The sequence below is a fragment of the Tursiops truncatus genome, chromosome 3 (genome assembly GCF_011762595.2).
Source record: "Tursiops truncatus isolate mTurTru1 chromosome 3, mTurTru1.mat.Y, whole genome shotgun sequence".
Classification (NCBI taxonomy): domain Eukaryota; kingdom Metazoa; phylum Chordata; class Mammalia; order Artiodactyla; family Delphinidae; genus Tursiops; species Tursiops truncatus.
In genome coordinates, this window is record NC_047036.1 from 125,710,334 (window position 1) to 125,723,638 (window position 13,305).

Consider the following 13,305-nt stretch of genomic DNA (forward strand, 5'->3'; position numbering starts at 1 on the left):
ACTATCTCTTTATATTTGGAGGGTGATTCAGTCATTCATTTTCCCCATCAGACAAAAGTATCTGTCCTTACAGAAAGTCTTAAAGCATAAAGAAACCCAGTTCTTTCCTTTTTGCTCTGGGGTCCTGAGTGAGTCAGTTCACCCTTTGGGGACTTAATTTTTCCATCGGTGAAAGAGGGAAGAGAACTAGATTGCTCGAAGACCCTTCGAGTTCTTATGTTGCATGACTCCTATTCCATACTGTGTTGAAATCAGAAAACCCAAATCTGGCTTATGTTTTACTACTGTCCTAACACTGAATTTTGAGCCACATTTTCCCCATCAGTACATTGAGGCTAACACCTTATACCAGCTAAGTGAGAGAAGTGGGCGTGCAGCTCCTAACTGGAGCACACGGCTTTGTAAGGACTAATCAGCACCACCCCCGCCCGCCCCCCCCCCCCCCCCCGCCCCATACCTGCGGAGAGCCTCTCTCGAATGTCCTCCTTCTTCTGCTTCTCAACTCTGTAGAAGTGGGAGTGGGAGTATAGGCTTAAGGACAGTTTTCAGTCTTCCTTTTGCAGTATTTCTGTAACCCTGAGCATTCTGCCTCTAAGCTCATCCTTACCCACAGAGTGAAGGAGGGTGCACCCACTCTGTCTGCATGCAGCATCTGGGATCCAGAGCCCCTGAAGCGCCTCACACACTCATTCTCTAGCATCTCCTCCAACCAACTTGGAGGATTGTGCTATCCCATCTGTCCTTTCAATGCTTATGTCCTTGGCCTTGTCTCTCATATAGCACTACTGCTTAAGGTTTTAATTTTCAGATCCAGTTGTGACTGATGAAAGTATGGCTTTTCTTGGAGAAATATTCACATGTGCATGTATATACATACACGTGATTATTAAAAAGGCTGGTTCATGGACCCCATATCATAAACACCTTGCATTGTAAGCTCTCCCCAGATGACTACATCCACACTTATGGCTTCAACTACCTTATTATATGCATGCTAACGGCAGCCAAACATTTCCAGCCTGACATTTCCAGCCTGACATTTCTAGAACACCAACCAGCATTATCTGTCTATATATAAATCTCCATAGCTGTTACTGGACGGTTCAACCTGGATGCCCAGGGGCATTTCATAAGCAACATACACCCAAACTCCTCCTGTTTTATCTATCTTGATAATGGCATGAGCTAGCTACTCAAGCCAGAATCCTGGGAAATTCTAGAGTATTCCTCTTCAACTCACACACCAAATCCATCTACCTGGCAAGAGTGTTTCAAATCCAACATCTCTTTCGTGCCCTCAGTGTGTATCATTTCTGTTCAGGATGATGCCATAGCCTAACTAGTTTACCTGTATCTCTACAGCTCAGCCTCCACACTAGTTATCAATCAATTTCTAAAAAATAATTTGACGTTTGCTACTTGTAAGTGGTTCTCCAATGTTTTCAGGGTAAGTTCAAAATGAATGCTTTAGCCCACAAGACCTTAAAAACTATGATCTTGCTTACATCTCCAGTCACTTGTCCTACCACACATCCTTTGCTTGACATACCTACCTCTGACCTTAACTGTTCCCAAATGGGCCATTTTGTAATACCCCAGACCTTTATATATGCTGTTCCTTCTGCCAGGAATTGCTTCCCCACCCCATATACCTAACTCCCTACTCCTCCTTCCAGATACTTCATATTAAGTGTCCCTTGCTCTTGGCAACATTTCCTATTGAATTCCTCTTCTCTCATGCAGGGGCTCCTTTGGGCTCTGTCTCTACTCCTGTAAATTCTCTGACTATTCTCTAAAACGGCATTTACCACTCTATTATTATTTTTTCCCTCTCATCTATCTCCTCTGCTTACTGGACTGCTTGAGGGTAGGGTCATGAACTTAATTCATCCTTAGAGCCTCTCTGGCCAGCAGTGGGTATTTTATAAGGTCCAACATTTCAGTGATTACTGAAGGCATGGATATGTTTGATGGGTGGCTATTTCTCTAACACTGGCTCATTTGTAGGGCACATCAATTATCTGCCCAGGGTCAATTACATGGCCTGTGGTTATCAGCAGGTGAAGGGATAGGTGTGTATAATGGGGTGAATTGGGTAGTTTGAGGTACAGTTATTTCTAAGTCAGTTGTTTGAACAAGTCCCACATCCTATGTCTCTCCTCTCTTTTCTCGACTACTTTCTCAGTCTCTACTAAGAGAAATTACAAGTGGCTGCTCCTAGTTTCTTCAGTTGGCTGAATTGTCTCCCTTATGTAGCTCACCTCTGCCCTCTGGTGGCAGGAATATGCTCTACCACATCCCACTTCAAAGACAACTATGGCCCCAGTAGCAGAACAGTTAATAGGTCTGCAAATTTGGAGACCTGTCTATCCTTTGGTATTATGATTTGCTGGAAAGATTAAATGATAAGTGAAATAGTGCTTGACATAAATAGGCAATCAATAAGGCTTAGCTTCCTTCCTTTTTAATGAAAGAGCCCTTAGGAACAGGCTGTGTGGTTCTGGAACAATGAACCCCAAGATATTTTAGTGGTAAGGCAGGTCCCTGCCTCTAGATGGTAAGGTTCCAAATAGGATGGATAGTAATGACAACAGACAGCATTTGCAGAACACTTAGTCTGTGCCAGGTATACCTTTTTATCCTCATGACAGCACAATTGAGGTAGGTCCTTAGTCCCAGAAGGTTGGCTTACAGAGTAGATTGGTCAAATGGGACAAAACTATATCCTCAAGTGGGATTGGAGGGAACAGAGAGTCAGGGAGAAGCCACAGAGGGCCTGATAAAGACAGCAGACCAAGAAAGGATAATATCAACCTTTTTTAGTTTAAAAAACAAAGTGTCAAAAAACCCCTTATGTCCAAGAGAAGCAAACTTTCACCTGATATAAACCAGACTTTGCAGACTTTGCTCTCTTTTGGATGTGATATCCATCTACTTGGATATAATTCATATGATATGTTAAATGAGTCAAGAATGTGAGATTTCTTTTTTTAAAAAAAAAACCAAGTTTGAGTACATACTTACTGAATATTACTATATGCAAAGCACTTAGACAAAGCCTTTCACACTAAAGTCTTGTAGAAATGGAGAATCCTGCAGTGACTTTCTGTGGAAGGAAACAGGTTTAACTCCATAGATGAGAATTCTTCACTATCAAAGAATAGATTATACCCTGGACTGGAATAATATTTGAGCAATGATATTCATGGAAAAATTCTGCAAATCCTTTTAAATAGAGGACAGCCTACCTTATCTCCAAGTCATTTTCTAGTAGAATTAATGCTTCATGCAACTTTAAAAATAAGGTGGCTTTGACATGACTTGTGTGTCAATTTATACACAAATGTTTACTGACGTGCCTATGATGTTCCCAGCACAGTGCTAGGCACCTTTAAGGTTACAAAGGCTGAGTGGTCCCTGCTGTCGTGGAGCTTACAGTCTAAAGAGCCACAGAACATTGGCAAAACATTTAAGTGCTTAACTGAATAGTTTAGAGATAAAAGTGCTGAGGAGTTGAGGGAGAGAAGGGTAGAGCAGGTGCTGGAGTCTTCAAGAAAGGCTGGAAGAAAGAGGACTCCAGTTAGTTCTTGAAGAATGTGTAAGGTCCAGCTTGGTAGAAAACAGGGTGAGGCATTCAGGCAAAGGCACACTAGCAGACATGGGTATGGAGTGAAGACAATGGCCCATGGTGGGGCCACACACACACTAAATTGTACTGAGCAACCAAGCAGTCAACTCCAGAGAGGGCTAAAACTCAGATGAATAGTCTTTTATTTCTGTAGGCATTTGAGATCCACCACAGACACTTGGGCAGGGGAAAGAGATCTAACATTATGCGCAAAATGGACTTCAGGAGAAAGATGAGGGAAGAAATTAGAAATTTTGTCAGTAATCCTGACACAGATGATGAGAGCAGTTACATTATCAGAACCACGTGACTTAGCCAGAAGACACTGTTTTCCTTTCCTATGTGTTAATAATTTAAAATACGTATAGTACTTTTAATTCAAGTTATACTAGTTCGTTAAAAGGAAAAATACCCCAAATAAGCTTTAAATACACATCTCTTCAAACGTCTGCTATTTTTTGGTGTTTTTGGTTTTGTTCAGCGTGGAAGCAGTACTTTCTGTGATTAATTTGCTTTATACATGTTTCAATTAAGTAACTACAGAAAGAAGAATAACTGAATTGCTGTGGGTTTCTGAAATAGCCACAAAATTAACCTGGGGCAGGGAACTACACTACAACGCTAACAGGTCTTGTGTGTACCTTGTAAAAATGAAACTGACATTTATCTGACTCATTAGAAAATAGATACTAGGATTTTAAAGGATATTAAGAATGCCTTTTTTAAAAAAAATAATTACTTTTATTTATTTTTATTTTTGGCTGCGTTGGGTCTTTGTTGCTGCCCATGGGGGCATTCTCTAGTTATGGTGAGCTGGGGCTACTCTTTGTTGTGGTGCGTGGGCTTCTCATTACAGTGGCTTCTCTTGTTGCGGAGCACAGGCTCTAGGCGCACGGGCTTCAGTAGTTGTGGCACATGGGCTCAGTAGTTGTGGCTCACGGGCTTAGTTGCTCCATGGCATGTGGGATCTTCCTGGACCAGGGCTCGAACCTGTGTCCTCTGCATTGGCAGGCGGATTCTTAACCACTGAGCCACTAGGGAAGTCCAAGCATGCCTTTTTTATAGGAGAAAAACTTTAAGATAAATTTGATGATAAATTTATACAGCTTTAAATAACTTAAATCAACTCTGCTGTAGCAGACTTCTTTGAAGAACAAACACAAAGGAATAAGGGTGATTTATGAAGTGATTTTAGTGAAGGGAAACATAGTGTGCGCTAACATTAACGACATGAGGCTGGATTATCCACAGGTGTGGAGAGGACCACTGTGGATTATCCAAATAATCCAAACACTCTCACACATGTCATCTCTCTCAAATGTTCCTCTCACCTTGTCTGGATTTGAGAGGTACACTGGGATGTATGTTCTCTCCCATGATTGTGATTAACAGCATTCTCTGATATTTACCACATCTTCCAGATTGTATATGTCTCCTCTTTCAGGCACTTTATTTCCCTGTACCCCAGCATCGTACTAATAATAATCCTGAAGTATTAAAAGATGCTTTGATAGGCTAGATGGCTCTTGTTAAGTCTTTTGGCACAGACAGAGGCACCCCTACTGAGTACTTGGTGGGGCATTCAAGAGAATAGCTAAGAAGGTTCTGGAGTTACCAAATCAGCAGGAAGGAGTTAACAGTTCTGGAGTAAGAACAGCTGATACTTTTTTTTTCTTTTTTTTTGACAGTCAGTGATTGGGAGTATTCAGATGGCCAGCTAAAGAGAGAAGTGCTAGAATCCAGATGGACCAGTGGTTCTTAAGCATGGACCTTGGACCACATCAGCATTGGCATCACCTAGGAACTTGTTAGAAATGAAAAGTCTTTGGCCCCAAATTCCATTCAAGAAAGTTTCCTGATTATTTCAGAAAACTGGAATGTTGTCACAATAATATTGCTTAAAATTTAAGTTCAATATCCTAAATAAATATTTATTCTTGTAAACTACATCTTCTAAATTAAAAGAGGCAGTTAATTTCTACATTATTTTGTTTAGAGGAACTGTGTAATTTTGGAATCAACAAGAGTTTGTGTCACTCTTCTCATTAAATATTCATCTATGCCATTTAGCTGTCCAAAAATGGCATCAGGAACACCTACACAGTGGGAAGGAACCGTCTAAGTTTCTGTGCACTTGAGCTGGCCTCTGTGGTGGTGACTTTTTGTTTTTGTTTTTTTGCCGTATGCGGGCCTCTCACTATCCCGTTGCGGAGCACAGGCTCCGGACGCACAGGCTCAGCGGCCATGGCTCACGGGCCCAGCCGCTCTGCGGCATGTGGGATCTTCCTGGACCGGGGCACGAACCCCCGTCCCCTGCATCGGCAGGCGGACTCTCAACCACTGCGCCACCAGGGAAGCCCTGTGGTGGTGACTTTTGGCTGCTGTGGTAGAGGTGCCTCCCCCTCATCTTCACTTCCAGCTTCGTCAGTACTTTCACCGGCCACCATGTCCTGGATGACCTGTGTCCAGCAGCTCCTGAGACATGATGAGACCATCATCTGCAGTGACAAAGTCCCAGAAATTTACTTCATTTGGGACACAGGTGGCAATCGTCACTGAGTGCCGCAACTTTTCAATGGCAATATCTGGTTCACTGGCTGCTGCATCTACTTCAGAATCTGTCAATTCCACAGGGATGATGCCTGCCTTCTGCCAGCATTTCACCACTGTGGACTGCTTGACTGACCACCATGCCACAGCAATCATGTCAATGGCCTGCTTGATGTCCACTTTTTCTTGATCTTCGCTGCTGTTGAGCTTGAGGAGGATCTGTTTTAGCAGGTGGCTCCTATACAGCACTTTTGTGGTATGAATTATGCCAAGATTCAGTGGCTGCAAGACGGCAGTACACTTTGAGGGCAGATACCCCACCTGAATCCTTTCCAAGTGTGGAAGCACGTTGTGAGCGGAGCAGTTGTCAATCAGCAGGAGGATCCGGCGTTCTGCCTGCTTCATTCTGGCGTCCACTTGCATCAGCCACTCATTTTTTTTTAACATGTTTATTGGGGTATAATTGCTTTACAATGGTGTGTTAGTTTCTGCTTTATAACAAAGTGAATCAGTTATACATATACATATGTTCCCATATCTCTTCCCTCTTGCGTCTCCCTCCCTCCCACCCTCCCTATCCCACCCCTCCAGGCGGTCACAAAGCACCGAGGTGATCAGCCCCTCATTAAACAGATCCTGTGTCATCCACGCCTGCTGGTTGGCTCGGTAGTCACAAGGGAGGGAATGGACATTCTTGAGGCAACGTGGGTTGGCTGACCTATCAACAATCAATGGTCTCATTTTTTCAGTCCCTGAAGCATTGCAACAAAAGAGTGCTGTCAACCACTGCCTTGCTTTCTTGCCCCCTCTACAATGGTCCCCTTTAGCAGCAAGTGTGTGCTGGGGAAGCAACTGGAAAAACATTCCTGTCTCATCAGCACTAAAGATATCATCTGGGCTGTAGTCAGCAATTAGTTTTATAATTTCCCCTGCATGCCACTCATTAACCTTATCTATTCCTAGACCATTCATTAATCTGTCACTATGCTCTCTACAGACTGCTTTCAAAGCAATTCCATGGCGATCATGAAATCTGTTCAGCCAGCCCACACTTGCTTGAAAATTGTCATAGCCAAGCATGTTGGCCAAGTTTAGTGCTTTTTTCCGAATGACAGAACCAGTCACGAGAATGTTTTTGGCATGGATTTCTTGAAACCAAGCAAAAACAGCTTATCAATGTCGTCATAAAGAGCATTCCTCATCCTTTTCCTCTGAGGTCCCACAGATGCCTCCCGCACCTTTTCTTCAAATGTGGCACGATCCTTTAAGAATGTAGACAAAGTAGAAGGAGTGATTCTGAATTCTTTTGCCACATCGCCTTTCCTCTTGCCTGAGTCCACAGCTTCCACAACTTTCATTTTCTCTTCTGGGGAGAACTGCCGACGTTTCTTGTTCCCCTTGTTTGCTATATCTGTAGAATGAGGGCCGGACCACAACTACCAGGGCTGTGTCTGTTCCTCCTCTAGGCTTGTTTTGCCACAAGTAAGGAAAGCTGAGAAGACAAAATGGAGTGCCTATCAGGAACCAAAGATAATGGATTCCCCCTAAAAGATGGGTTCAGATTTTTAAAAATTGTATTAGAAAAATGATAATATAAGGCCAAAGCCAAGAGAAGATAGGATCGTGCTACTGATTTTTTGTAGAGGTTATTTATACAGACTCATAGAATGTTTGAAATAAAAGAGATATAGTCTAGTTTACTTAAACTTTCTGAGCCTTTGTAAAAATAATAAGTGTGTCTGGTCTGTCTATTGTGAAACTATATTGAAGTAACAGATGGTAAAAGAGCTTTGCAAATAGCAATGCATTGTATAAATTCAAGGAATTATTATCTGGCTCATTTTAAAGATACAGAAACTGAGGCCTAGGGAAGGGGCCTACCAGGTTCATACAGCTCAGATTTCTTGACTCAGATCAGTGCTATTTCTGCAACTCCATAGTCCTGCTTGAAATTCCACCACAGTGAGATCTTCATAGCTCTATCGCTGCTTGGCTTGGAAGGATTTTTCATTGCCAGAAGATGTTTCTCATAGCCACACATTCATTTAATAAATATTTACAGGTGCCAAGTGGTAAGGACACAGTGAAGAACAACATAGTCAAGGTCCCTGCCCTTATGAAATAATACAATGTGGTGTAGGGACATAATAAGTGAACAGATAAATTAGTTAATTACAGAGTGTGATATGTGCTATGAAGGAAATAAACGTGACCCAACAGTAGCAGTTTTGGTAACTGCCTGCTTAAACCTTTTATCATGAGAGTCCTCAAAGAACAAGAGAAGCTGCTGTGCTTCAGGCTGTGACTGTACCTTTTTAAGGACTGACTTTTGTCACTACCCCCACACATCTGTCTATCCATTCATGGCATCCTCTGTGTGCTAAGCACTGTGCTTGATGCCAGCCATACAGAGATGAATGCAGCATAGTGCCTACCATTGAGGGGCTTACCAGGGAAGACAAAACTAGAGTATGGAGTGCTATAACAGAGGTTACAGAGTACTGTGGACGAGAAGACAGAAGTGGGATGATCAACTGGGTGGGACACAGATAGGCAGTGTACTTCAAAGAGGAAAAAATATTGATGTTGGGACTTAAAGTATAAACAAATAGGAATTCCTGAGATAGAAGGAAACATGTAAAGGCAATGAAGTACTATAGAAAATAAAAAGACGTGATCAGGAAAAAAAGAAGTCTTTGGAGAAGAGAACAAGGATCTTGGGACAATAAGATGCCTTTGGAGTTTTGTTTTTTGTTTTTGGAATGACATGATCAGATTTGCACTTTAGAAAGAGTCTTTTGGTTGCAAGGTGGAGAACCTAATAGGTAAAGTCCATTTTCCTAAGAGGTGGCTCTAAATCTGAAGGTAAATGCAGGCTAGCCTAGTAGGCCATATATAGTTGGGATATGTTAATTTGAGTGCAACAAGAAGCTCCTGGAGGATTTTAAGCAAGGAGAAAGATGACTGCTGTGTGAAGAATGGAATGGAAGGGTGTCAGAGAAAAAGAAAGAGACTAGTTAGGAGGCTGTTGCCGGAGTCCAGATGTGAGATAATGGTGGCTTGGATAGAGTAATAGTGAAGATGGTAAGAAGTAGTCAGTTTGGGACTATGTTTTTGCGGATCTTGCTGATGGACTGGATGTGAGGTGCAAGAGGAGTCAAGGATAATTCCCAGATTTCTGGCTTGAGCACTGAGCAATTGAGTGGATGGTGATGCCATTTACTGAAATGAGAACCAATTATTGGTCCTTTGTAATCATAATTTGTTACTTTCCATGCTTAATATCGCTTACATGTGGTGGGACTGGGATTCAATCCCGAGGAGGCTCAGCACAAAGCTAGCATTCTGAACACCACAGAGTGCTATATAGCTTGTTCTGGGAACAACCAGTACTGAGAAGAGATGTGGAAAGAATGAATCAAGAGCCAAACCAAAGTCTTGTAGGTCGAGATAAGTTTGAATTTTATTCTAAGTAAACAAGAGGACACTGGAGGGTCTTAAGCAGAGAGTGACCTAATCAGGCTTACAGTGCAAAAAGATCAATTTGCGTGTTGTGGAGAATAGATTGTAGAGGGAAAAGAGAGGAGATGGGAAGAAATTGCCCCAGTCCAGGCAGGAGATGACGGTGACTAGGAGAAGACTGGTGACGGTGGTAGATGGAGAAAAGTAGGCAGATTGGAAATGCACTTGCAAGGTAGTGAGGGTGAGGGGACTTGTACGAATGTGGCACCATCTGTGACATTGGCGGGAAGGGACAAGACAATCCTTATCTGATTCCAGAGCCTCTCCACATGGTCATTCAGCTCCGTTTGAATCACTCACTACCATTACTGAGTGTGGGACGGTGGGAGAGACGGATTGAGGGCAGATTACTGGGGTGAGGAGGACGTCTTCATGCGGCACTAAGAAGAACCCTGTCCTGAACAAGCCGGGACAGAGTGAAGAGGACTGGGGGCAGGCCTTGAACTCCGTGCTGGGAGGGTGGTGCTCGGGCTCTGCTGGCCAGACGTGGCTTTGACAAGCGAGGCGGAGCCTCGACCCCTCACGTTCGCCACAGCCCCGCCCTATTTACCTGAACGCCCTACGGCAACGCCCGGGGGCTGAAGGCGCCCGCCGTGGGCGGCCGCAGCTTCCTCCTCCTCCCGGAACCTGTAGCCGGAAGTAGTCCGTCCGCCTTAGCGGCCCCCTTCTAAGTCTCTAAGCAGTTTCTAGGGGCCCGCCCCTCAGCCCGGGCTGGACTGTTGCGCCTGCGCAAGGGGTCGCAAGCAGTCACGCGCAGCCGGCCGCTTCCGGCGCGCCGCGAGGGCAGCCGGGACGGGTTTTCCTAGCGATCTGAGGTGTGCTGCTGCTGCTGCTGCTGAACCGGTGCCGCGGCGACGCCCGTGTGCCTGCTGTCTTCCTCGGGCTCCCCGGGGCTTGACCCCCGGGGCTCTCGGCAGGCGTCGGTGAAGAGCCTGCAGAGAGAACCTGCGCTCCCACACCCGCCCTCTACAACCCCATATCACGACTCCGAGGAAGGGGAGAGAGAGGGGCTGTCGCGACTCCGTGCCGTGTGTCGCCGGGCGGGGCCGCGGGGCCGGGGCTCCTCTAGCCCCCGGGATGCGCGCGCGAGTCCTCGTCTCCACTTCCTTGTTGCCACTGCCACGACTGGAGCCGCCTCTCTCCGACAGCGGGGAGCGCGAGTGCGCTGGCCAGCCCCCCCGCCGAGCCCCCTGGCCGGGCGCCTCCGGGAATGTGAGCCGCGCGGCTTGCACGCTTCTCCGGGTAAGTCCCACCTTCGAGCGCCGCGCCGCACCGCACCGGCTGGGCGCCCACGAGCTGGGAGCTGCGGCTCTCTGAGCCTTGTTGCCTCTTCTACGAAGTAGGAGTAGTGAGCCTTAGTTTCTACCTCCCGCATTCGGTACCTTTGGGACATCTAAGGCCCGTAGGCCGACCATGGCCGACTGCTGAGCTGTCAGAAGCCATTTAATGAGGTTCCGAGGAGGATCTGATAGGACGGTGAAAGCGTGTCACAGATTTCAAGTACTGCCTTACTTCTCTTTTACAGATGAGAAAACTGAGGCTTAGAGAGAGTAAGTAGATTGCTCAAGGTCATAGAGCTCTGTGCGCGTCCTGTTAAAATGCGTAACTTAAATTTAGTACCCTGATTTTCTGCCCTCCAGAGCCCTTGGTTTTAACCTTTATATTATCGTGCTTTTTTTTTTTTTTTTTTTTTTTGCATTGCTGTACTGAGGCCTAGGATCTGAAAATACTCTTGGACCCAGGCTTAAACCGGGCTACTCAAACAAGCCAAAACTCAGTCTCTTCTTGCCCCTACCCCAATATGATTGTAATGACTTTGTTTTGTTCTGGGTGCTAAAACCCTGTATGTCATTCTTTACAGAAGCTCTCCTGCAGTATTGCTTTTCTCTGCAAGACTCAAGGGCTGAGAAGTCAATTATGAAAGGCAAAAAAAGCACATCCCCACATAGCCTTGATTTGAACCCTAGCATCCCTTACCCAATGAAGGCACTGGACTATCTCTTACCGAGCCAAGTTGTGGGTTATGTTCTCCAGAGTTGCACTATAACAGAATGCAGTGGGGTTCTTTTGTTGTTGTTTTTGTTTTGTTTTCCAATGGGAAGGGAAATCATTTAGACATGGTACAGAACTAGAAAGAACCTTAGGAATAACGTGTTCTTAGCCTCAGATATATCTTTGAAATTATAGGTGAAACACCTGTCTGCATTTTCTGGGAGAGGGTTTTTCCTGCTTTACAGCATTCTCAAAGGGATTCTTGCCTCTCAAAAAGTTAGGAGCCACTGATTTCAGCCTCTTCAGTCTCACTTGAGGAACAATTGAAATTTAGGGAGGGGAATAGACTTATCTGAGATCGCATGGTTAGAATTTAGACTTGGATCCTGGTCTCTTGACTCAACACACAGTGCTTTTTTTCTCATTATACTTTATCAGATACCTCATCATTTGTGGAGTGAGTTCTAAATGAGATGTGAGTAGGCCTTGTAATACACTTATCAGTTCTGTATTTACTTACACAGCTCCTTCTTCCCAGAATCCTAAATTATCTTCTGACAGATTTCCCAGAGCAACTATATTATTTCTCTCTCATAAAATTCAAGTGGTTTTTGGGAGCCTTTCTCCATCCAAGGATTGAGTCTGTGGGTAAAACTCCAGCTTAGCGTGTGGCTACAAATAAACGAACTCTTCTTGAACCCAAGGATTGAGTCTGTGGGTAAAACTCCAACTTAGAATGTGGCCACAAATAAACTAACTCTTCTTGAACTAGTCATTGAATTTTTTTAATGCCTTCCTTTCCCTAGGAAAAGCTATTAGTAGGTTTTCTGTTTCTTAGGCCAGTGCTAGAGAGTTAATATCAGTCTGTCAGATTACTGTTTAGACCTGAGCTGTTCAGTACCGTAGTTGCTAACCATGTGTGGTTATTTAAACCAATTACAATTAAATAAAATGAAATCAATTGAGTTCTTCAATCACACAAGCCATATTTCAGGTGCTCAGTAGCCATAAGTAGCTACAGTATTGGAGCAGCACAGATGAAGAACATTTCTGTCATCACAAAAAGTGTTTTGAACAGTGCTGGTTTAGAGGATTGTGGGTGGAGGTGGGAGCAGTATAGTATAATGGAAGAAGGCTCACAGTTGGATTTTTGAACTAAAAAATCTGCCTTTCAAGTTCCTGGGTGTGGTGGCCTTGGGCAGGTCGTTAAGCATCTCAGGCAGAGATGATTCATCTTTAATAATGAACCCTTTTTGTATAGCACTATTCTCAAATGGAGTTATGTCCTTGAGCCTTATCACTATAAGTGTGGTAAGGTGGGTGAGACATCTCTTGTTAATGTGTGAGAGAACTGAACCTAAAGCAGCTAGAGGACCTGCCCAAAGTCATACAAACTGGCAGAATGTAAAGAAACTTGCTACATATTGGCACTTAACACGTTTGAATGAATGAGTGAATCAGTGAAGCATTTTGCTTAAGGTGATGCCATGAGGGAGTGTCCAGAACTGACTCCTGGCCAAGTATTTACCTGTTACCATATGGAATTCTTATAATGTGGGGCTAATCTTTGAGTTGAAGGATTACTGAGCATCCCATGAGTGAGTAAAAGTGAA

General features: G+C 44.3%; 2 protein-coding genes across 13 annotated transcripts in view; one reads left to right on the forward strand and one right to left on the reverse strand.

The window, feature by feature from the left end:
* Nucleotides 1-6,748: 6,748 nt before the first annotated feature.
* On the reverse strand, nt 6,749-10,678 carry LOC101328085 (tigger transposable element-derived protein 6; the record flags this gene model as incomplete). Its single annotated transcript, XM_019924721.3, is given in 4 exon segments — nt 6,749-7,347; nt 7,350-7,614; nt 10,264-10,327; nt 10,674-10,678. Coding segments are annotated over 4 exon segments (933 nt in total), but the record flags the coding sequence as incomplete, so codon positions are not given.
* HMGXB3 (HMG-box containing 3) overlaps nt 10,465-13,305 on the forward strand; it is a 145,921-nt gene continuing 143,080 nt past the window's right edge. For 10 of the 12 annotated variants that reach the window (XR_012330906.1, XM_073802681.1, XM_033853408.2 and 7 more), the window contains exon 1: nt 10,809-10,942. Coding sequence is in view for 1 of the 12 variants with exons in the window: in XM_073802678.1 (XP_073658779.1) it covers nt 10,778-10,942 (165 nt within the window). In the remaining 11 variants the exon portion in view is untranslated. Of the gene's footprint in view, nt 10,943-13,305 lie in introns of all 12 variants that reach the window. The other 2 variants (XM_073802678.1, XM_033853413.2) reach the window with 2 other exon arrangements.